Raw genomic sequence first — 24,137 nt, forward strand, 5'->3', positions numbered from 1 at the left:
AGTGGCCAGGACTGGTCAACGCTGGGTGGGACCCTCCTCTGGGAACTCCTGAGCCGAGGCTGATAGAGCCTTTCCGGACCACCGTCTGAAACAGCATCGCCACACCACTCCACGCCCCCAGTTATTCTCGATTTAGTAAACTGCTTTCTCGTAGCTCTGCACCTGGTTTTCTCCTGTCCTCCCCAGCAGGGAGTATGAATAGTGAGGGGAGGGCTTTCTCCTATTCATCTTGTTTGCCACACTGCATTCCCAGCGTAGGCACTCGCTAAGGATTTGTAACACAAATGAAGAAACATAGCATGACTCGGGCAGCAGCTGCGGTGACCCCCTGCACAGACGACCGTAAAATGACTGGTCCGAGCAGGCCGGTGTCGTGCCAGAACTGACCACAGGGGCCCCAACCAGCCTAGGACTTCCGACTCAGACTCTTCTGACTTCTCAATGATAAATTCTGGGAATGCAGGTGGATTATTGGATTAACCTGCTGTTTTAAAATAGGACATGAGAATACAGTATTGTTTATGTTTTACAGATGATGAAACTGAGACGCAGCAATTACGGGACATGACTGAGTAGCAAGGCTGGGATGATTCCAACGTCAATTCCTTTTCATACCAAACTAAGGGGATAAACTAAGTCTCAACCTCACAAACCCCTCCACTGCAAAGTCAAAGATGAATTTGTATAACTCATACCACTGTGCATCTTCTACTCCAATCAACTAAATTAGCAAATGTTAAACTCTTATCAGCACCTTTGAATTGTGTACTCGGGACAGAGAGTACTGACGAAGAGGAGGCTGTCGAATAAATCGCAGTGATGCCTGCTTTGTTTGAACACACTGGCATTTCCTCACACACCTTGGCAGGGACCTGGGACCCTCGTCTATTGGCGTCCTTGACAGCTGGGAAGGATAAATCAGGGATTCTGCATCACGCACTCAGTGTAGCTTTCACACACTGCGCGGACGCTGCACGCCCAGTAAAGAAATGGAGCGGCAGGGCTTGTTTCAGAATTTGTAAAAGGAAGACAGGCAGAGACACAGCTGGAGGCGCCCAGGCAGGTCAGCGAAGAGCTGGCTTCACCGATGCGGAGAACGCAGAGAACTGGGCCTGCGCCGGCTGCAGGACCTGCTGTCCAGAAAGACCTGCGATGGCCTGAGGTTCTTTGCATCTGTCATCCCGCTTTCACTCACCGTGAAGTGTGCTGCCCCAGTAGGAACACTTCGCCTTCACAGCGAAGGTGGCGTTTCAATACATTTAGGAAAAAATAACGCTAAATTTTAGACAAAGAAATTTGCTTTGGTTATCGATAACCTTTGATAGCCTTCATCTCCTCTGTAAATACAATTTTAATTGTAACTCAAATTTCCATGGGTTCATCATTTACTAATTAATTTACTCATTGAGTCATGCTTGATGAGTCAAATCATGGTTTGCAATGGGAGCCACACTGCCTGGTGGCTGAGTTAGAGATTAACCCCGGGCTGTACCGCCAGCCCTAAAAGTCTAAGCTGAATCATATTCTAAAGACCAAGCCATTGGCCAGCTGTCATCCAGGATCCTAACAAAGCAAGTCCCTGTGAGGAGATGATTGGTGATCGGGCGGGAAGGGAATCCAGAAGGCCAGGCCAAATACTGTGATGTTCAAATACTGAAGGACATGTATTTGGAAGAAAAAAATATCCAAGAAGAGCTAGCAGGTGGATGAGGAAGCGGAAATGTCAGTGGGCTTCAGGAGCATGGAGGATTAGAATCTCAACCCTGGACCACACTGCCTCAGGAAATAATAAATCGCTTGTTGGAAAGATTTAGGCAGAGGCCTGGCTACACGTTAAGCGCCTCTAAATTCAGGCAGGTTATGTCGTGCCGTATGGTCAGTAAGTGAACTCCTTCCACGGGTATCCACAGAAGCCCAGGTATTCCTTGGGGATTTGGCAGGCAAATTACATTGTGCCTAATGTTCAGTGTGAATTGCGTGTGGTTGACTTGCTGGACACAAAGACATCAGCAACACAGAAGATTCCAGCACACACTGTGACTAAGTACGGAATTCACGCCACTTTCTAACTCACACCACCATCCCCTGTCACTGCATCCTAACTAATCTCCCGGTGTCCAGCCTTCCCTCCCAGGCCCTCCCCCAAACGGCATGCGTCAGAGTGCACTTTCCAAAGTGCCACTGTGACCACGACACTCCCCTGCTTAGAGACCCTGTAGGATCAGGCTGCTGCCTATCTTTGCCGCCCTATCTTCTGTCGTCTCTTCATAGTTCAGGTTTAGCCTGTCTACCGAGTGCTCTTCAGTTACCCCAACGTGCCTGCTCCTTCTCTGGGGCATGCGAGCCCCACTTGAGCCCCACGCCCGTCCTCTTTCACTTCTGTCTCAGAGGCACTTACTTCCCTCATCACAGTGCCCCTCAAACTAGTATCCGGTCCGGCAGCACTGACCTAGGGACCAACCAGATGCACGCAGCCGGGAGGACGGGACCCACGTCTATTGTTTTACAGTTTCACTGCCAGCATATGGCTTGTGGATAATGCTCAGTAGACATGGACCGAATGGCTAAGGGAACCATTCTAGTTAGTCTCATCTGTATGAACAGTTTGGACTAGGCTGCATTTGGTAGCGGGAGCTCATACCAGCTCCTTTAGCTAAACAGATGTGGTCTTTCACTTTGCTCTACTACAGTGTTAAGAGTAAAATGTATTTAGCAGTCGCCATCATGTGAAAGGTTATGAACATCGGAAGTGCTCTAAAATAGAGACCTAAGGAAGAATACGGTTGCTCCTTCATGACCACTCAGAGCACTTGAATGGTCTTAAATCTAGAAGATGAGCAGGCTGGTACTGTTTTGCGCTTCCCTCACTATTCAGCACTCCCCCCGGGGCCACTGATCTGGGAGGTAACGTTAGGGTTGGGAGTGGAGAGACCCTGAGGGCAGTAAATCCATATTTCCAGCCCCCTAATACTACATGTAGAGAACATCCAACCTACTTCTAAAACCAGGAACAAACAGCAAATTCAAGCCTAGGGCATAGTCTCTCAACTACTCTATTTGTTACATAGCACCAATTATGTTTCCAATATTTATATATCTGGATGTGCAACTTAGCACATGAAAATCTCTCTGAGTTTTTGGTCGTGATCTGGCGCAATTTAAAAAGGAAGACCAAATACCAGGACAAAATCGGAGGAAAAGACTTAAGCAAATGACAGAGAAAGTGCCTTTGTAAAGGCTTATACTCCATGATGAGACTGTATTCATGCTTTTCCTTTAATTAAAAGTCAACAAACTCCATTTTGGATGAAGAATAAAACAGGCCTTGCCCCGCCTGCCCGCCTTGGCCGTGCTGTGCCCCGCAGCAGCCGTGAGAGCCGCCGGCCCCCCATCCCCACCCACACCCCTGGCTCCTGAGGAGGCCTGGGCAGAGCGACATTGCCCTGAGCGACACTGTGTTCCCCTGGTAAATGATACCAGTCGACTATACTCTCACCAAGACACTGAACAGCGGGGCTGCCTCCCGGCACCCAGAGTATTTGGAGCCCACTGATCCCAAAGGGCTCCCTGGGGAATGCGGGGCAGCCCCGTGCACTCGACCTCCTCAGTTCCAGAGGAATCTTGTGGGTCCAAGGACAGATTGGCCCAGTGGCCACCCGCCCTGTTAGGGCCATGCAGTAGAGCATCCTCGCCCACGCTCTCAGAGAAGGCAGAGACGCTTTGCCCAATGCCCCGTGGAGGCAACTCCTCAAGTGGGAGCAAAGAAGATGCCTCCTTCCAGAAGAAATCCTAGCCTACCAGCCAGGCAGACTGTGCCTCTGGGAGGTGGACCACTGTTTGAACCCCTTCCAACCGCTCCTCGGCAGACTGGGCTACCAAGGCCTGTTTTTCCCCCAAGCACTGGTCACCTTTTCTGGATGTAGAACATAACAATGGCCCGGCTGGCTGTGCCTGGTTTTTCCTCTGGGACTGATTCAAGCTGGGCCACGGTGCCAATGTTAGGCGGAAGGCCACGACATTGAAAAGCAATCAGGTGGCCACTGCACAGACGCTAGAGTGCAAGGAATCCAGCCGACGACTCTGCATCGCCATCACCCACCTAAACGCACGTACCGACTGGGAGCAGGTTTATCCGCTTACGCCGGTGAGCTTTTCCAGAACCTGCACACATCACACCCAAGCAGCCAAGATTCCCCCTATTGTTTGCGGGGACTTCAATGCAGAGAAAACAGAGCAGGTTCTACAAACACGTTGCCTCCTCCAGCCTCAACCTGGGCCTACAGGCTGTGGAACCCTGATGGGTGGGTGGAACATGCATATACAACCCGGGAGATCAGGACCTCCGGGGAGTGGGGTACACCCTGGATACACCCGAACTCCAACACGCGCTGGGTGTGAGGTCAGAGCTCCGGACTCGCTCCCTGAAGAGCAGACCGGGCCCAGCCGGACACCACTCTTCCATTGCCCTTCAGGCCACTTGCCTCTAGTGTGTGACTTCAGCTTTAATGGGAACCTGATGGGACTTTTACAAATGCTTATGTGTCTTTTGAATCACGGAGCCATGGGCAGGGCTGTTTCCGGAAAGTGAAAAAGGGTAAGAGGATGCCTGAGGATGCATTCCCGGGTTCTCTCCCTCCACTTCCCATGTTCCCAGCAGGCCCTTGGGAAGGAAGCCCACTCATTCACAAACCCTTTCCATGAAAACCTACAGCGGAAAAGGTATACGCACTCCAGTGTTGCTTCCCATTGATTTCTTTCCCTCAGCATTGCATTTACATCAATTAAAGACGTTAAACTGTACTTGTTTTGAAGCATTCAGTTTGATGATGCTACATAAAAACGCTTTCTCGAGTCCATAATTAACAGGTATGCAGGAAAACAGCAATTTCTCTAGATAGCATTTCATGTTACTTATTTGTGGTTTTAAATGTCAACAAGATATGCATGGCAATAGTTATCTTTTATATCCCTGTGTAAAATTGATAAATTACAGCATTGTAAACAATTCTAAAGCCATGCAAACCTTAAGTTATACAGTAAGTTTATAGTAACTTACTTAAGGCTTTAAGATGTTGTTATTTGGAGGTCTAACAAAATAGCAGGTGCACAAAGGCACTATTTAGGCTGGACGCTCCAGGATTTTGTTTTCTTAAGTGGAAATAACAAGTCGTCTGGATAAGTTCTGAGACTAATTCTTGCGGGGCTCCATGTTCCCCTTCATTGTATTTCTTGAAGAGACTCCAAGGCCAGCCAGACTTTGGTATTTCATCACTGTTGTGCCTTTATAGTTTTCCACTGAAATGCGGCTGTCTACCTTTGAAGTCACTCAGTATCGTTATCATTGGTATGTGAGTGTGCTTTCCACAGTAGGTCATTTGGGAACTGCTATGTGGCCCTGGCAAAGAAAGCTGGTGGGACCTTCTTTGCAGAGATGGGAAACTAGAAAGCCCATTCGTGAGGCTGTCACTGAGAGCTCCTGAGACAGCCGGGGGCCCGGTTAGAAGCATCTGGAAGGAATGTAAAAAGAAAGATAACCTGGAAATCTCTTTCATAGATAAAGATGTATTTTATCGAATGCACTGATAACACATGCGGAGCCAGCAGAGGAGGGCTACACATTCCCTCCTTGTACGTTGCTAAAATATTTATCAAAACATTTATCAGTGTATTACCAATAGATTATTTATTGGTAATACACTGATAAATATTTCAATCCATGAGTTGTATATATATTTAAGATTAATAAATGGTCCTTTAAAGCTAACTTAAAAAATAAAAAATAAAAAATAAATAAAATTTAAAGAAGAGCAGTGACCTGCCCCTGACTGTGCTCTGGATTTATTATTTGTCTTAATTGGAAAGTTGCTGCATATAGTAATAGTAGCTATCTTATTTCCTCAGTGGATGACATTACTAGCCATCTATTGCCCCCTTTTTAATCCAGTGATACAACGCTTCATTCATTCCTTGATGGAATTTTAGAGTGAGTCTGCACTGAGCAGGTCTGGATCTCTGTCCCGAAGGACGCCTGCCGGGGGACAGCTGGCTGATGCTCTGAGCCAGGCGCAGGCCTGCTAACTCCACCCAGAGCAGAAAAGCAGCAGTAACGGTGCAGCAACTCGAAGCTCACCTTTGGGCTCCCGTCCTGCCATCCTCTGCCTCCACACAAACCATCCATAACGCTGTTGCAGGTCAGAGCCCCCTCCCAGATCATACGTTTCACCAAGAAAAGGACCTTACCAATCTGGTTCCCACTGTGTACTGTCAGGGCCTAGCACACGGGAGGAACTCAGTGAGTATTGATTCAAGGAACGGATGAACAAATGCATAAATCCTTCCCTCCTTCCATGTATCCACCACTGGAGGTTGGGGAAAATTACCTATGCTTTGTTTTGTTTGTTTTTTAAGATTTCTTTCTTTTTAGAGAGAGTGGAAGGGAAGGAGAAAGAAGGAAAGAAACATTAATGTGTCATTGCCTCTTGTGCACCCCCTACTGAGGACCTGGTCCACAACCCAGGCATGTGCCATGACTGGGAATTGAAGCAGCGACCCTTTGGTTTGCAGGCCAGCACTCAATCTACTGAGCCACACCAGCTAGGGTTCACCTGTGCTTATCACAGTCATTTCCCACTAAATGCTGTATACAATACCATTAATTCATTCACCCACTCAGCCCACCAGTCCTTCAACTGACAAACATTCATCATGCACATATGAGGTGCCTGGCCACCTGCGGAGCACTGAGAACTCAACGGTGAGCAACGCTGACATCCGTCCCTGTCCTCACTGGGCTTACCAATGAGCAGAGAACACAGACCTTAAATAAGTCCACCAGAACATGATGGATAAACATTCTAATAGGGAAAACACAGGATTTAATGAAAATGAATAACCATGGTGGGGGGCGGTTTGGCTGTCCAGGTGAGAATGGAAAGGCAGACTGGTTTGGAATCTTGGTGATGAGCTGATAAACACCTCCAAGAGCACATCAGACCCAACGTGCTTCCGGCGTGCGTAACGCCAAGGAATAGGAGGGTCAGGGCCCCTGCACATTTGCAGCATAAGCAGTATCCCAAAAGTGAGAAGGATTCTAATCAGAGGCGGCCTTGGTTCCCTTCACTTGGTTTTCTAAAAGGTCCTAGGCTTATATATCAGCACAAAGTCAGGGTCCTAGGGCCCTTTTGCCCTAGGTGGACCCTCCACTCTTTGCACCCACTTACCCTTTTTAGCAGGTTCAGTGCTCTCACATGACACAATGGCATGTTACACGTTTTTACTCTAATATAAATTTTAATTTATTTACCTTCAGGCTGCTGACAATGTATTAATGAGTAAATTATTCTTCAGTATTTATATCCTAAGGTTGCTTAAATGAGGAATGCAATTTTAGATATCTAAATAAATTGCCCTGTTTAAAATAGTGTTTACATTGTTTGAACACATGTGGCTTAAGGGAGAAACTTCCCTGTGACAATATTAGAAAATAATTTGCATTATTTTTCTTGCTGTCCTATATTTCTTGGCAATCACATCCTCAGCTCACTGACAAGCACCACTAATCTAAAAGTAATTTCTTTGCCAAATAAATAAATACGGGCACGAATTTAAAAGACCACAGCGATCCTTCTGATTCTCAGAGACTTTTCCTAAAACTGTAGGTCCGGCTGGCGGTTTCCTTAGGATGGTTCCAGTTTTTTCGATAGGCCTCTGTTTAATCTAGGTAATAGGGAGTCACACGGCAAAACGCTTGTTCCAAAAATCTAACGGTGCATTGAGTGCTAACTTGAGGGAAGGGACAGGCTTCTGCTCTCAGAGGGAAGGAAAGGCTTCTGCTGCCCCTCCTCCGTCCTTCCTCCCGAATACTCCCAGAGGGGGAGGCCAGTGACGCAGTGACGCAGTGACGCAGAGACGCAGAGACCGAGGAGAGGCAGCGTGCCCCGCCCCCTCCACACACAGATCCGCCCACTGAACCTCCCAACATTCTGATCGCACTGTTGTAGCACACCACGACAGGATGAGCCCGCATTCCTACGCCACCATGCTCAATTAAAAACACACGTATTTCCAAACCTTGCAGGGTGATTTCAACTGTCACTGAATTAAAGTTAAACATTTGGAGGACTAAAGTAAATAAAAAAAAATACAGTGTACGTCACAGTGCAGTAAATGGTAAAGAAGCGGATACGCTTTCTACGCCCATGTTTGAACTTGCTTCAAGTTAACAGCCCAAATCAGCAACGGCCGACCTTTTACAGCCTCCCCAGACCACACACAAGCTTACCCGTATCTGAAGTAAGTGCTGAACTGTCTGCAGAGGCGGTGGGCGAGCTCCCGTTTCCCACAGGCTTCAGGGCCAGACAACACCAACATGGGGTACGGGGCGTCCAGGCTGGGCAGAGTGCTGTAACACAGGGCAGAGTCAGGGGTGGGTCCGCTCTGCCCAAAGGGCGGCTTTCTCCCTGCGTGCAGCACTCCAAGGCCACGTCACAGTCACAGTTAGCTCAGCAGTTGAGCCCTTGCTACAGGCGACACCAAACAGCGGGCTGGTCTTGCTTCCAGAAGCAAGCTGACCACCATTCTATCCCAAAACTGACATTCAGCACATGGGTACCATGGAAACTCCCAATCTGTGTAAGTTAAACTGAACAGTGCTTTTAAAAAATATATATGGGAAGGTATATTAATTCTTGGTTGCTGAAGTATCCTTCCAGGGATTTCAAAATGAAAGAAGCAAGACTGCCCTCTGAGAGTTACACTTTCACATCCGTACCTATTAAATTAAAACACGGATGTGCAAAGAAGTGGGAATAACTAAAATTTACCTGAGCAATTACTGTGCTCCAGGCACTATGCTAGGAGTTTACAAGTATTACCCCATTTAGTTATCACTGGAAGCTAGTGAAGGTATTTCCATCATTATCTCTGTTTAACACGTGAAAACTGAAATACCAAGAGGTCGATTGACTTGCTCGGAATAACAGCTAATAAATAAGTGCTGATGTGTAAACCTAGGCATAACTTCTGGGGCTGAAAGTCCGGACGAAAGAGTGAGTTTGTTACTAAAATCTCCTGCAACATGCAGAGCTCCAGTGTTGGATTCCACTCGTGACGCTATCACAGAACAAGTACAATGTTTTAAATAAACACACGGCTGAGGTGTGAACTCCAGCAGGAATGGGGTGGTGGCAGAATAATTGCTCACTCTCTCTGAACACCCACATACAAACAGAGAAACTCGAGAACAAAAGCCCATGGAACACATGTGTAACAACCCAGGTGACGCGGTATCTCCGTGAACCACAGATCCGTGTGGGAGGGGAAGGAGGAAGCAATGGGACAGCATCTGCCAGACCTGAGAACAGGGGGACAGCCAGTGGGCGCCCCCTGGGAAGCGGGCAGGATGGGACGGTACGTGTACAGAAACCCACGCACAGGGGTTCAGCGCTGTGTTTGCGGTAGCCGGAAACTGGAATCGGCCTAGATGAATCGCCAAACTCACGGCGGTGCATCCACACCAGGGAATGGTGCTCGGCAACCAAAGGAGATGAACCAGAGACACATCCACAGCTAGGATGGGTCTCCAGGGAACAAGGCTAAGGGGAAAAGAGACCACTCCCGACGGTTATATGCTATGTCATTCCACTTACACGACATCCGTGAAATCACATAATACCGATGGGGCAAAGGCTTGGTTGCCAGGGGTTAGGGAAGGCGAGAGACGGATGGCTGTGGCTATGAAAGGGAAGCACAAGGATCTTTGTGATAAAACCCTTCTGCACTCGACTGTAGTGCTGCTCATACGAATCTACACGAGTGATAAAACTGCACGGGACTCAATGCACCCGAGTTCGAGTGCTGGATTCCGGTGCGGGGGTGGGCGCACCAACGTCGGCTCTCCGGGGCTGATGTTCTACTGCTGCTACTCAAGACGTTACCACTGGGGAAAACCGGGAGAGATACGCAGAACTTCTCTGTGTTCTTCCAACTGCACGTGAATCTAAAATTTTCTCAAAATAATTCTTTAGTGATTAAAGAAAAGAAAAATTTGAGGGAAACTGACAAATACTGAAAATAGGCACACGAGAGCTTTCTGAAGAAGAAAACCAAAGCAAAGGAACAGAATCAATATGAAAGTCTGTAATTGAAGAAAACTTGCCTGAACTAAAAAAAAAACAACATAGCTGTATATTGTGAAAGCACACGCAGAGATACAGCTGCCTGTATCAGCCCAGAATGACAAATACTAAGACACAGTCTAGTGACATCACTGGACTTAAAAGAGAAAAAAAATGTTCAGCTAGAAAAAAAGAATACACGTGACTTATAAGAGAAAGAAAATCAAATTATCACCAGATTCTTGACAGCAATGTTTTGCACTAAACAAACGAAGTCACATCTTTAGTATATTCAAGGAAAAAAGTGTGAGCCGTGGACTTCTTCCTATACTACAGCAAAAATTACTTTCAAAGTAAAAGGCAGAGAATATTATCAGCAAGGGATACTGATCCCATAGACCTTCCTACAGAATCTACTAGAGAACAAGCTCCCTACGACCAGAATGACGCAAGAGACATCAATATAGGGGCTGGAAGTGAGCGATAAATTCGCAGTCACCCACAGAACCAAGACTGAATGACAGCAAAGGACAGTGTGCGGCATGTGATGGGTGTGTGTTCTGACAATATAAGTACAGTAAACTACTTTTAAGACAGGGTGATTGACACTTACATAGCAGATACACAATAGGCAGATTCACAGAGACAGGAAGTAGATGAGAAGCTCCCGCAGCCAGGGGGCAGCAGGGAGCTTGGGCGGTTGTTGCCGAGTCTCTGTTTGGTGCCGCGGTTTCGGAAATAGGTGGTGACGATGGCTGTGCAACATTGTGAATATAATCAGTGTCACCAAACTGTATACTTTAAGATAGTTAAAACAGGAAATAAATAAATATATATATATATATATTTTACCATAATGAAAATGGTGTGGGGGGCAGGGTTTAACGGGAAGAGCACAGGCAAAATATGTTCCCAGAGCTTTCAGCGATGGTGGTGATGTTGGTACTGGTATTCTGAGGCTGTTGGGGTATAATGTGGGCTTTTAAAACAAGAGTAATTACGAGATATTCTACTTCCTTCCTCTGTGTCCTTGGTGTGGGAGAGAAGGAGATATACTTGTAATGGAGAGGGGGTGAAGTGAAAGCTCAACTGTAGTCTCGAAATGGAAGTGCAAGCATCAGTATGAACCGAGGAGGTATTTTATCACCTCTGTGTAGACTGAATCAGAGATCCCCTAGATATAGATTAGATAAACAGATTAGATGATGTAGATACTAACAGACGGGTACAAACAGGACTGAGAGATGAATACGTGTATGACAGGAAGAAAGGAAAGAGGGGAGGAGGGAAGGAAATAAGTAGCCGTATTCCTAGTTCTGCCCATGACAAGGCCTGCAAAGGACAACCGACCCGAGAGTAATGACCACCTCTAGTGCTCGGATTGTGATTGGAAAATACCATTTCGCACTAAAACAATCCAGGGCACCTTGGAGAAGTGGGTAATTCCAAAGTTCGAACAGGCCTTGCAGAAAATGAGCCTTTAGAACCGTGTCATTCCAGAGAGCAAAAGGCTGTCCATGACCACCAGGCCAGGGCCAAGCTTCTGCTCGATCATTTTAAAAAATTGATTTTGAGAGAGAGAGAGAGAGAGAGGAAAGGAGGGAGAGAGAGAGAGAAACATCGATTTGTTGTTCCACTGATTCATGCATTCATTGGGTTGATTTTTGTGCGTGCCCCGACTGGAGTTTAACCCGCAACCTTGGCATGTCAGGATGCCACTCTAAGCAACTGAGCTACCCAACCAGTACCTGGGTCATTTTAATATTGTATCCTCACCCCAATCACAGCAGGAGAGGGAACAGTGATTCCCCCAAAATGTAGCATCAATGTACCAAGGTCAAGGTCGGGGTTCGTCTCTTGGGGCTGCCAGAGAGCAGTGAGTTGGCCAGAGTGGAACAGGCAATGACAGGGCTGCTCCTGCACCCACGACTTCTTCCCAACGAACAACGCTCTGTCGGGAGCATCCGGGGCTGCCTGGCCATTTGTTCTTATATTTGGCGGCTCAACAGCCAGAAATGATCCTGAAATATGTGTTCATCAGACACTGCTGTAAATTCCTTTGATACATATTTTTATACGAATGTACCCTAAAGCGTGAAACAACTAGCAATCTTCATAAACTGGAAAAGAAATACAATGAGGACATAAATGCTCTTTTTTAAAAAAAATAAAAATGAAATGTGCTTTCCCAGATATATGCAAATAAATGATAAATCATTTCACCTAGAGGGCTACCATAAATATATAAAACTGTCGCTGTCTGTATTATTAAATTACATGTAAAAAATCATGTCCTGGATGCAAAATAAAACATTTTGCTCCCTGTGGGAAACCAACCACGTGATGTACAGGAGCCAATATCACACGAAAAAGAGAAGCCATTTATAACCAAGAGATCTTACAAGTATTTTTAAAATGCCTTTGGGTATTGATAGAATTTCTGCACTGCACTTATAGCATAAATGGCCATCTGCTCCGACAGATTGTTTAAAAAGAAAAGGAGAACCTGTGGTAAATCCATCTCCGAACTCAGAGGTGAGAGACTATTCATGTGTTCAGCCAAGCTGAGCGAGCGCTCCGAGTGCCGTCACTAAAAAAGTCTTTCATTTTCCCCTTGGGCCGGCTGGGCTTCCTTCCAGGGGCTCTGATAATCCGCATTCATGGGACGGTCTCCAGCAGGGCTACCTAGCCTTCACTCACAGCTAAGGAAGGATTTACAATGGACAGAAATGATCACAATCATCTGTCGTCCTATCCTACAGCCAAAAAAAAAAAAAAAAAGAAAGAAAGAAACTAACAAACTCTGCCCTGGCTGATGCGGCTCAGTGGGTTGGGCATCATCCCATGAACCCAAGGGTCACCAGTTTCATTCCGGGTCAGGGCACATGCCTGGGCTGCACTGGGGGGGCGGGGTGGGGTGGGGGGGTGAGAGGCAAATTGATTGATGCATCTCTCACACATTGATGTTTCTCTCCCACTCTTTCTCCTAACATTCCCCTCTCTCTAAAAATAAATAAAAAAACTGACCAACTCTTTTTAATCATTATTATTTCACTGTCCTATGTCACAGGCTAGCCACCAATCAGAGGCCAGACGAAAGAGGGAAGATACGCCCACTCATCACTGCACTTGGGAAAACACTGAGAGCCCAAGTTCAAGCATGCAATAACATGCCTACGGCCCCACACGCCGTAACTGAGGCCGCAACACGCTGTAACTGAGACCACCACACAGACTATCCAAAAAAGACCTGGCCCCTTCCCTTGGACGAGGTAAGAAAGGAACGGGTCACAAACTGGAAGGCTATGGAAGATGATGAGGTTGCCCCGTGCCCGCCGCCCTGAGCTCTGTCCCGGGGACCCCAGATGGATGAATACCTGTCAAAGATCCTCTGCGGCTGCATCATGCTGTGGACGACGTGGATCAGGTGATCTTGGGTCGCGACCACTTCCGGGGGAGGGTTGTACTTATTCATGGCTGCAACCTTTTCCAGAATTTGAAATGCAAAAGGGAAACACATTTCATTTCTAAAAAGCACACGAGGCCTAGATTTTCTTTGATGAAACAGTCTAGACATGCAACCGGGTAGACAAAATAATTTGACACGTGCTCGTGAATCTTTGTGCTCAGCCTTCATGTCTACTCTAACTTTCCTAAAACCCAGACGACGCTCACGACTTTAAAATACTGAGCTGGAGTCCCTTGGCCCTCTACTTATTCAGTCCCTCGTTTAGGAAGGAAAAAGCAAAACCAAAAACAAAACCTCTAAAATCCAAGATCACTTTTGAAACAGTAAATACCCCAACTTTTAGTATGAAAACAAATAAAATACAGTGTTCCGGATTCCAGGCAGTTGATGCCGCGGAACTTCTTTCTCATGCCATCTCGACCAGCACTATTATCTCCAACGCTACCAAAACCTCCCTGCTTTTGGCCTAACTCTCTCTGTTCAGAGATGAGGACCTTCTCCTCCTGAGGCACAGCTCCCTATGCTCTTGTTTTGGTCATCCCTGGAAACACGTGACCCTGTCTGCCGCGCCTTGCCTAATTCACACCTTTGAAGTTCATTCCCTGTACAAAACATTCAAGGCAAAGAGAAATCTAGTAAGCGCCTTTGAGTGTAAGAATAACAACAGACTCCCATTTCTAACCACTTCTAACCGAGATTTCAGAAAGGCTTTTATGAAATGGAATATCTGCCTCTCTACATATTTACACCTGTTTTCATTCCCACCCCGAATTTGCATCCAGTGTGAGAAACCCCTCATTAGTGGAGACGTCAGCTGCCTCCGGTCGCTGAGGCAAGACAAGGCAGCCAGTGCAGGTGTGGTGGGGAGGCAGGTGCTCGCCTTCAGCCACTCTGGGGGATGAAAGTGACTGGCTTCAGTCACTCTGTGAATCCCGGGGAATTATTACCTTAAAGAGCAGAATTAAAGGTTTGAAATGGCAGAGCAGGGATTCACTTGGGCACCTTCTGACTGCACGGCAGGATGGCATTGGAATACATTTCATTATGAAGAGCCACACGCAGGATGGCGCACCCTCCGAGTGCAACAGCCATCTGTGTTAACAGTCTACTGGACTGCACCTGCACAAACCGCATGCCGCTGCCGACCTGGGGAGGAGGTTCGGCTTTGCAGGGGCCCCCACAGACCGATCCCGGGACAAGGACACACTCCCTAGACGAATGATTCATTTGGAACACGTGAATCACGTGTGGATTAAGAATCCATACGTGTCGGTCCTGCAGCAGGCAGCGCGAGCGCTTCAGCTTGTTGACTCAGAAACAGGGGCAGTAACATGATTACACACCTTTTCTTCCACTTTAATCTTCTTCTCATCGAGTTCTGTTAGTCGTGGTAGCATAAAAATGACGAAGAACCAATATTCGGGTTTTTCCTATTTAAAATAACAAGAGGACTACTCAATTGCCTTCATTTCCTCAGATGAACAAGCACCAACATCCTCCTTTCACGGGCACTGGTGTATCACCCACACCCCCCGTCACACACACACACACACACACACACACACACACACACACACTCATCCGTCTCTGCGTTTTCACACTGACCAGCCCCCTTATTGTAACAAGTCAAATGCACACGGTGCCTTTTGCAACTCATAGAGCTTTTCAAGTGTGTGATCTTGTTCATCTCCCCGAGAGGTAAGCGGGGCACGTATGATGACCTTCATTTCTAGAGAGAAAACCAGCTAAGTGAGCCCCAGAGAGGTGAAGCACTGAATGTAAGGTTTCATGGCCAGTGACTTAAATAAACCCTGTCACAGCATGCATAAACTGATCGCCGAAACTCTGCGGCACACCAAAAGGTATGTTCTTTGCCAATCTAATTTACAAAATTGGTATTATTTTGATTTATAAAAAAAATCACAATAGTAATTACCTACCCTTTTTGCTCCAAAGTGACATTTTAAAAAGTAGGGTGCCTATCTTATACGTGTATATATAAGGATTTCTGGTATCAAGAATTAATCAATCAGATGCAAACTTATTATGAGGTGTGACCATGACGAATCAGGTGCAACTCTATTATATGACCTATATATTCGTGGCTCAAGACATGGCATTCACACTCACTGTCTGTTGTTGTGTTGGTGGTTGTTGTTTTTTTAACTTGACCATCTAAGAGAGAGAAGGTCAGTGCCCCCGACTAGACGGTCAGGCACTGCATGTTTTAAAAATTCTCGCACCAGTTGAAAATCTGGATTAAAAAAAATCTATGAAAATCACTGTCCTAACTCCAAAGAGCTTCATTACTGCAAATAATGAAACTATTTATTATCAGTTATTTGTGACTCTGTTTCATTTTGCATTAATTTGTAGCATTTACTATGATTTTGTTTCACAATAATAAAAAGATATTCGCACAGGGAGTGAATTCCTCCCCACTCCCTACCCTCTGCTGAGTTAAGGTTATCTGCCTTTTAAAGACAGTGAAAGCTTTTGTATCCTGAAGCCACGGCTCTTCGAAGGGAAAGGTAACGGTGATCGATGCGTTTCACCAATGAGAATGTGTGTTAAATACGCGCTCCTCTCGGACCCGAAGCCGGGACGTAGCCACGTGAATCCCTGCAGTTTTCTCTCCCAGCACTTATCTCACACTGCCTGCCGCTATTCCTACCCCACAGATGGCCTTTATTTTTAAATCTTATTTTTCACTTTTAACTCCATTTGATTTGTTTTGCCTGTCCAGACACATTTAATGAAGATACGCACCAAAACAAAGGTACTCAGAGACACATACAAATTCAGGGGTCTACAGAGAGACGAGTGAAGGGCACGGGCAGAAAAGCAGAATGAAGGACCAAGGAGCAAAGAGGGAGGGGCGGTGGCCAGGAGAAAGGATCCGTCCGTGGACGAGAAGACAGGGACTCAGACACCCCCGTGGGTCTCCGAATCCCAGGTGCAAAGCATCCACGGGAAATACATTTTTTCCCATGATCATTTAACAACAATGCCGATTTCACAGCTACATGCAGGCAATTTCGTTCGGTGTCTAATCTCAGATTTTCCTTCCTGCTGCGAGACAGGAACCCTATTCTGTCCACACCTCCGGCCCCACACGTCCACCCTCTGGAGCTCCCTCCCGCTGCCTTTATTCCCTGCTGGATGACTCACAAAGGGCCACGCAGAACAGAATCTCAGGCCTCACTTTCACCAGGTGCGTGGGGCGCTACCTGGCCTAACCCTTCCAAATGCCTCCCGAGAGATTGAGAGCATTCACAGGCCTGATGTCCTTTATCGAAAGTACTTCTTGAGGAAGCGTTCCCAGAAAGCCCTCCTTCCCGTCCCCGATATACATGGTCTGGTACCTGAATTGGGTTCCTTAGAAGATTGAGGACTCGAAGGAGAGCTAGATGTTCAATGTGCTCTATTTCGCTCAGCTCGGCGATCTGTTGAATTGAAGAAACGCACATTAGCCATAGACTGAACACACAAAGATAACAGGACGCCTGATGTGAGAGGGGATACTTTGGATCTTTTAAATTCGACTGATTTTTTTTTAATTGCTTCGCTGAATATCCAACTTTTTCTCGAGAATTCCAGAGTTTTGTAGAACCAGGAAGTTAGTGCACGCAAACACACAGCCCCATTTTCCTCTCCAGCCAGAGGGCCATGAGGTGTTCTTCTTCTCAGCCGTGCTTATTCAAAGGCAGAAATAAAAGCACAAAGAAGCAGAGACAAAGCACGAAGAAAGCTGTCGCAGGCCACCTCTTCCTCCTCTCACCCCCCCACCCTTTCCAAACCGCCAGTTCCCGCCCCTGGTCGCCTGGTGAGCTGTGACCCGTGAAGCCTTCTTTACTGCATGTGAGTATGTGGCCCTATCTTTTTTTTTTTTTTTAAATAAGAGGTAATTATTTTAAGGAAAGATGAAAGTAGAAATTGTATGACACCTGTCCCAACATGGGTGTTCCACGTGTGTTCACGCTCACATCTTTTGTCAATCGTGCAGTTATGTTTTATTCTCTCCCCTCTGTGCAGGTTAGGTTTCACAACTGTTAGAAGTCAGGAAAAAGGGGCCTTAATTTGACCAAGGATAGAGCTTGGGTTATAGCGTGCCTCAATTTTTTACTCAACGAGAGACAGACACTTTTACGTAAGTTTCCAATGATTCACATAATTATGATTTTATTTCAAATGTAGATATTGAACTTCTGCAAAAAATGAATCCTCACTTTTCGTTTCTACTTCTGCCCAGGTCATTTCTGCATGCACTGTCAAAGCGCTCCAACGGCACAGTCGCCGACAATTCCTGAGTTAGCCAACCGCAAAACGCAGCCAAAATGCAACCCTTCCCCAAGCTAAATCGAGGCAAGACCACTCGCGCCATGTTCCAGGCTGCCACTTTCACAGGTGCAATGAGAAAGGTGAGTTCGGAGCTACAGTCTGTAGCCTGCCCTTGTGAGCCTGGTGACAGCGGCTTTGCGCCATTACACACGACTTGTGCCCTGAGATGACCAGCCCCCTGCAGACCGCCCTGCGGGTCCCCCACCGGAGAGGAGGCCCGGCTTCCATGCTGTGTGACTCAGGAGGGCAGGCAGGTCGATGTGGCTCACACTGGCCCGGTCAATAAGGGGCTGGTTTCCCTGCAGTAAACGACGCTTGTACTTGGACCAAACACAAAGGTTAGGACATGTTCCCCACGGTCACCTGGTCTCACCCACAAGTCCTGGCCCTGGGCACTCACTGACATCACTGGTGACAGTGGACACTCTTTCTCAAGGGTGATCTGTGTTGGAAATGCATAGGCGATGAACCAGCTGTCCCCCTTCAGGAGGTTTAGACTGAAGAGATCGTCAGGCAGAAATTAGATACAAGAATGCTCTGTCTCCTGTCCTCAGTCAAAGTTAAAAACAGTCCGAGTTCCTGAAAGCGCCATCAATTGTGATTAACTGAGTCACGGCGCAGTCCCAGAACAGGACCACCATGCACCAGATTGAGAAGATGATGACATGCACAGTGACCGACACAGGAGGACCTTCAAATATCACAGACTGCACACAGCTGCGTTACCACTAAGATGTCAGCTGGGACCTCTGGTCTTCGAGAGTCAAAGGAGAGGAGCCCAGTTTCCCTCCCAGGCCTTCCAAAGGTAGGATGGGGCTGCTGAGGGCAGAGGGGAGCGTGTGTGCAGCTGCCCGGCCCCGGTTCCCACGGCTGGGGAAGGACAGCGCGCACCAGGCACTGGCCGTCCTGCAGGCACTCACCCACCCACTCCTGAGACCTCACCCCCGGTGGACCCACCCTCCCTGGCTCCTCCTCTCCTCCAATGCCAAGACCCAAGGCTGTGTGCATCCCAGACGATTACACACGGTGTGGGGACTCTACACCCCAAAGGACCGAGAGTGAAATACTGCCCACAAGCTTATATTCGGAAAGGAACTTCAGCCACCTGCTGCTACGGCTGTCACATCGGCAGGTCCCCAGATCCTGTTCTGCCCCCCTTCTCGAACTTCCTCTGCCTGGTGGTTACTTTCCACATCCAGAGGCCTGTCAACCTGGATTTCCCAGGCAGACTCGTCCAGATGACTCTGTTTTTGCCATTTCCTCCTAGGCCATGCTTGCCAAGCCTTACATCCAGGCGTAATGTGGCCTAGTAAAGCTTTTTTAAAGATAGATCGATAGAGACAGACAGACGATTGAGAAACAATGACACTAAGTCTCAGAAAAGTAAAGGGGCATTCTCTAAGTAACATTTTAGGGATACATTTCCAGGGCTAGATGTGACATCTAATTGAACAGGGACTATAGAGTAGACAGTGACAAAGGCCCCCAAATCGTGAGTGGGTGAGAGGCATTTGCTAAGGAATTTAAAAGATATCTAAATGATCCCATGAGTAAGACAATGTCTCAACAGCTAAAACCAAGTAAATAACACTGATGAAAGTGCTACCAGTGAAACTATATTCCTAGCACCGGATTAATCATCTGAGAAGCAACGGCTATGTTATGCTTCTTTTAAATGATACATTTTCCATCCCCGATGCACAGCACTCTCAGCAGTCCTGGAGAGATCTCTGGGGGAATGTTCGGAGGCTCCGAGAATATTTCACAGGGCTGCTGGTTGCTCCCCACCCTGCCCCCCCGGGGAGCCAGAGAACTGTGTTATTGTTACAGATGCAAGTGATCGCCAAAGGCTCCCCACCTCTGGGAAATGTGGCCACTTTTTTTTAAGTGGTGTCTCTTTAATATCGGAAAACTATACACTCCTCTCTTCACTCGCTCTTTTCCTTAAACTGTTTCAAATGTAATTTGAAAAGTCTCTTGAAATGGAAGAGAACAACATATTATTTATGAGGTCCTTCTAGATCAGCGCTAACCAGTGTGGTAGTTAACTAGCCACAGGCGGCAACTTAGCCCTGGAACACAGCTAGGATGACTCGAGATGCACTGTGGTGTAAAACACACACCAGACGGCAGAGTCTTAGTGAGAAGCAGCAGAGTAGGAGCTGTCCTATCAATAACTCTGCATGTAGATTATATGTTGAAATGGTAATATTTTAAGATGAATTTCACCTGTGCCTTTACTGTGGCTACTAGAAAACTTAAAATTGCATTCACATTTATGTTTTCTATCATACTTTCATCAGAAAACGCTCTTTGAAGGCATTTACCCTTTTCTGAAAGGAGGGGCCGTTAGCGCCTCACTCACTGCGTCCACCTGTAGGGTTGGGACGCTGACCCCACAGGCCGACCAGTCTGTCTGCATCCTGGCTCTGCTATTTGCTGGATAAATAACTTCGGACAAGCTACGTAACCTCTTGACGCCCCAGTTTCTTCCATAACATAGCAATAATAATAAGAGTTCTAGAAGAAGGATTAAGGGAGATCTATGCAAAGTGCTTAGAACAGTGCTTTGTATGCAAGTATTCAATGACTGGCACAGTGATTCTATGACACAATTGTCAGTGTTAGTATTTCCATTACTAGGGTAAGGTCTGTTCCTCCCACCCCCTGATGTGAGAATCACGTCAAGGGCACGTCCATGAAAAAGACACTGGCACCATATGGAAGGGAGACTGTGCCGACTTCATGAGACATGCGGCACAGTGGACAGACGTCGTCCATCAGAACTAACTTCAGGAGTGGGTAGAGCAATCTAGTACACAAATCCAGCGAGAGTGAAGGTGAACAGGTCTGTGTAATTAAATATCCACTTCCCCTCAGACCTAAAGACGGCCTTGCCTTGATTCTTACACACGTAACGGAGGCTGGAAGCTCCGTGTCATTGCGGCTGAACGCAGAGGCGCCTCCGCCCCAAGTAGGGCCCGTGACCCCGCAGGGTCAGCCGCGCTTTGCACTTTTCAACAGGAAATAAACATTCGATTTCCTTCTGAAATCTTTTCTAAACACATGACAAGGTCCTCGATATGAGTAAAATCCTATTTCACTGTGGCTCTTACTGCATAAGAAATCAGCTACAGGTACCAACTTCATATACTGTGATTAGACATACGACTACTTTATTAAAAATAAAGCATAATTAAGAGTGAGAGCCAATTTATGTCATTTGTGCATGAAGCCAGATACAGAAATTTGAGTAAGTCCGATCCCCAACCCACACAGACTGGAGTGCACAGGGCTGTTACCCACGGGACACAAGAACCAGCTTCCGACCCCTCTGTCAGTGGTCAGCTCGGGCGCACCGGCCTGAGGCCAAGTTCACATCCACGATTTCTCTGCTTCGCCATTTCAGGCATTTCTAATGCTCTCTTTCTACATAAAATTTCCCTCGAATGTGTTTACTTCAGAAAATCATGTGCCCCCCCTGGCAGTGGCAACCTTTCAAACAATGTAATTAGGAACAATCAAATTTTCAAAAATTAAGAAGTATTTTTTTTAAGGCCTTCTTCCACTACTGCTCCAGAGTTTCCAGAATGATATTTCTAAGCTGGCATTTCATGGGACAGCCCTCGGGCAACTAACGATGGGTCCTAGCACATCTTGCTCACGTAGAGGCACGTGCTGTGCGCTCATTACCTTGTTGTCCTCGAGGTCGATCACTTCCAGGAAGTCGTGGTTCTCCAAGCCTCGGAGGCTGCTGATCTGGTTGTGGGACAAGTCCACAATCCGGAGGAATTTCAGTTCGTCCAAACCCGTGATCTTCTCAATCTGGTTATGGCTCTAAAATCGATCAGAGACACTCAGTGTCTTCAAGGGCTCCACCGGAAAAGGAGTAATGACAAGTTTTCACTCTGAACAAAAGCTGACTTTGAGCCCGAAACGCTCCAAGCCAGGAAGCCGTTCTGGTCACCGCCCCCCCATTCCCATCACTCACTTCCCTAAACGCACAGACGCGAGGCCCAACTTTTCAGCTGGAAGACTCAGAATGTGATATATTCACTAAAGTTGAGGCTAGAGGGACATTCAAATCAGTAGGACATGAGCTAGGTAATATTGTATAATCTAAAGCCTAATGAGAGCATAACCCCGAGTTCACTTTCAGAAAACATCAATGCGGTTCATCCATCGGCGTCACAACAAACTACCAGAATACTGCAATTTCCACATACACTTTGTTCTCAGCAACATTCTCTGAATCTAAAATCAGGGCTGCGGGGGTGTGATCCAAGCCCCCAGGTATTCGTGTTCCTGTGAAGTTCCCACCTCAGGAAGGTGGGCTGGACCTATGACTGGTCTTGACCCAGGGAATATGGCAGAGGTGTGCCAGATCCAGATTGAAGAATTAAGAAGGCCTGGCAGCGTCCCGTGGTGTCCTGGAGCTCTGAGCGGCAGTGGAAGAATGCTACCTGTTCTACTGGACAGAATTTGTGGAGAGGTCCCATGGAGATGGAGTGGTCTCATGGAGAGGGGTCCTGAGACTAAATACAGAGGAAAAACCCAGCCATCCCGGCATCCCTGCTGGGCCCAGACCCAGCCGATCTGCCAGCTGAATGAGGCAAGAGCAGCAGAACCACCTAGCTGATCCCAGCTCAGATTGTAGAACTGCTAGCTAACAAAATGGTTAGCTAATAAAATTTCTCCACACCACTAACCTAAGTTCTTCAATAAATCATGCATGAACATCTTCTCAGACAGTGAGCATAAAACAAAGAAAGATTCAAGAATCAAATGTTGTCCTCTTTCCCAACCCCCAGTGCCCATAAGGACAAATAATGGTGATAATGACAATTTGCATTTGTCTTGTACATTTTCCAACATGCTCATAACTCCTTGGGTTCCTTAACCTTGAGGTATAAGAAGATGCAGCAGTGCCCTGGTTAGTGTGGCTCAGAGGATTGAGCACCAGCCTGCGAACCAAAGGGGTTGCCCCTTCGATTTCCAGTCCAGGGCACATGACTGGGTTGCAGGCCAGGTCCCCAGTAGGGGGCGCAAGAGAGGCAACCACACATTGATGTTTCCCTCTCTCTTCCCCTCTCTCTAAAAATATATGAATAAAACTTTAAAAAAAGAATATGGGGCAGTAAAATTGAACTTAGTTTAAGGCAAGAATCATACTAATGAGAATTCTGAGGTTTCAACTAATGCAGTTACGCCCATCTTTAAACTTTAAAAACTTTTAATAAGCACTTATGAACTGAAAAAAATCTAACCACAGTATTCTCTTCTTGTATAAGCTTTTCTCCTGGTACACTGAATAGCAAGAACTCATTTTCATCCTATTTTTCTTAAGAGTTAACTTCAATAATGAGCAAGACTTGTGTTCACTGGCCTAATTTATAGCCCTTTAAAATATATTAACAAAATGTTGATGATCTATAAAGCTGGCTGATAGTACGTGGGGGCTCATTAAACCAGTTTCTTTATTTTTATGTGCATGTGAAAATTTCTGTAAGGAGGAAAATGCTCATGACCTCATTTGCCTAAGTTAAGTCCAATGTCCTACTGTTCAATTCAGAGTTCAAAAAAGTTCCAGAAAGTTTAATGGGAAAGAAAAAAAATGACACTAAGCTTAACATAATATTCATATTAATTTAACTTATTGAAATGAGACCTCAATCTCCTATTCAAGATATGCCCACATATTTAATTTATATACACTATACTTCTTTGCAAAGAACTTGGAAGTGCTGGGATGTGGAGCAGAGCCTGCGTAAATCTTTACAGTGTCTCTGAAGGCTTTCAAAGTGGTGGACGCAGAAGAGTCGAGTGAGGCATTGAAAAGTTTAATTAGGTGGCCTGTGGTCATGAAGAAGGCAGAACTGAGAAATATTCAGAATCACAGGATTTCTGAGTGGAAGGTCATCTAGCCAAACCCTTTATCCATTACTGACAAATGGGCACATCGGCCCGCAAAGTGGACAACCGGTGTCTGCGTGAACAGTCCCCTGCCTTGATTAGCAGGTAAAGGGGCCTTTGGAGAGAAGCCGTGCCCTTAAATAAGTGAACCAAGGAATACTCATCTCCCAGTTTGGGAGAAACACAGCACATGGTTCTTACGGAGGCAAAATGAATTTCGTAATTTAAAATGCACTGCCCTTACTTGCTAAGGGAAGCGCTTGCCACACCGGCCCAGCAGGGACCACATTTCCCCTTAC

The 24,137-nt window shown here is 46.6% G+C and overlaps 1 protein-coding gene and 1 pseudogene across 1 annotated transcript in view; one reads left to right on the plus strand and one right to left on the minus strand.

Annotated features, from left to right (window-relative positions):
• The window catches only part of LRGUK (leucine rich repeats and guanylate kinase domain containing), a 99,775-nt gene that overhangs the window by 48,079 nt on the left and 27,559 nt on the right, over positions 1 to 24,137 (minus strand). The window contains exons 7-11 of the mRNA XM_053657098.1: positions 21,619 to 21,762; positions 16,950 to 17,030; positions 14,928 to 15,014; positions 13,493 to 13,599; positions 8,282 to 8,401 (exon numbers count right to left, since the gene is read on the minus strand). Of these exons, the coding sequence (XP_053513073.1) occupies positions 8,282 to 8,401; positions 13,493 to 13,599; positions 14,928 to 15,014; positions 16,950 to 17,030; positions 21,619 to 21,762 (539 nt within the window). The remainder of the gene's footprint in view (positions 1 to 8,281; positions 8,402 to 13,492; positions 13,600 to 14,927; positions 15,015 to 16,949; positions 17,031 to 21,618; positions 21,763 to 24,137) is intronic.
• LOC119064248 (nocturnin-like) lies at positions 2,815 to 4,588 on the plus strand (annotated as a pseudogene).

The sequence above is a fragment of the Artibeus jamaicensis genome, unplaced genomic scaffold (genome assembly GCF_021234435.1).
Source record: "Artibeus jamaicensis isolate MK-2021 breed Jamaican fruit bat unplaced genomic scaffold, CSHL_Jam_final scaffold_3307, whole genome shotgun sequence".
Classification (NCBI taxonomy): Eukaryota; Metazoa; Chordata; class Mammalia; order Chiroptera; family Phyllostomidae; genus Artibeus; species Artibeus jamaicensis.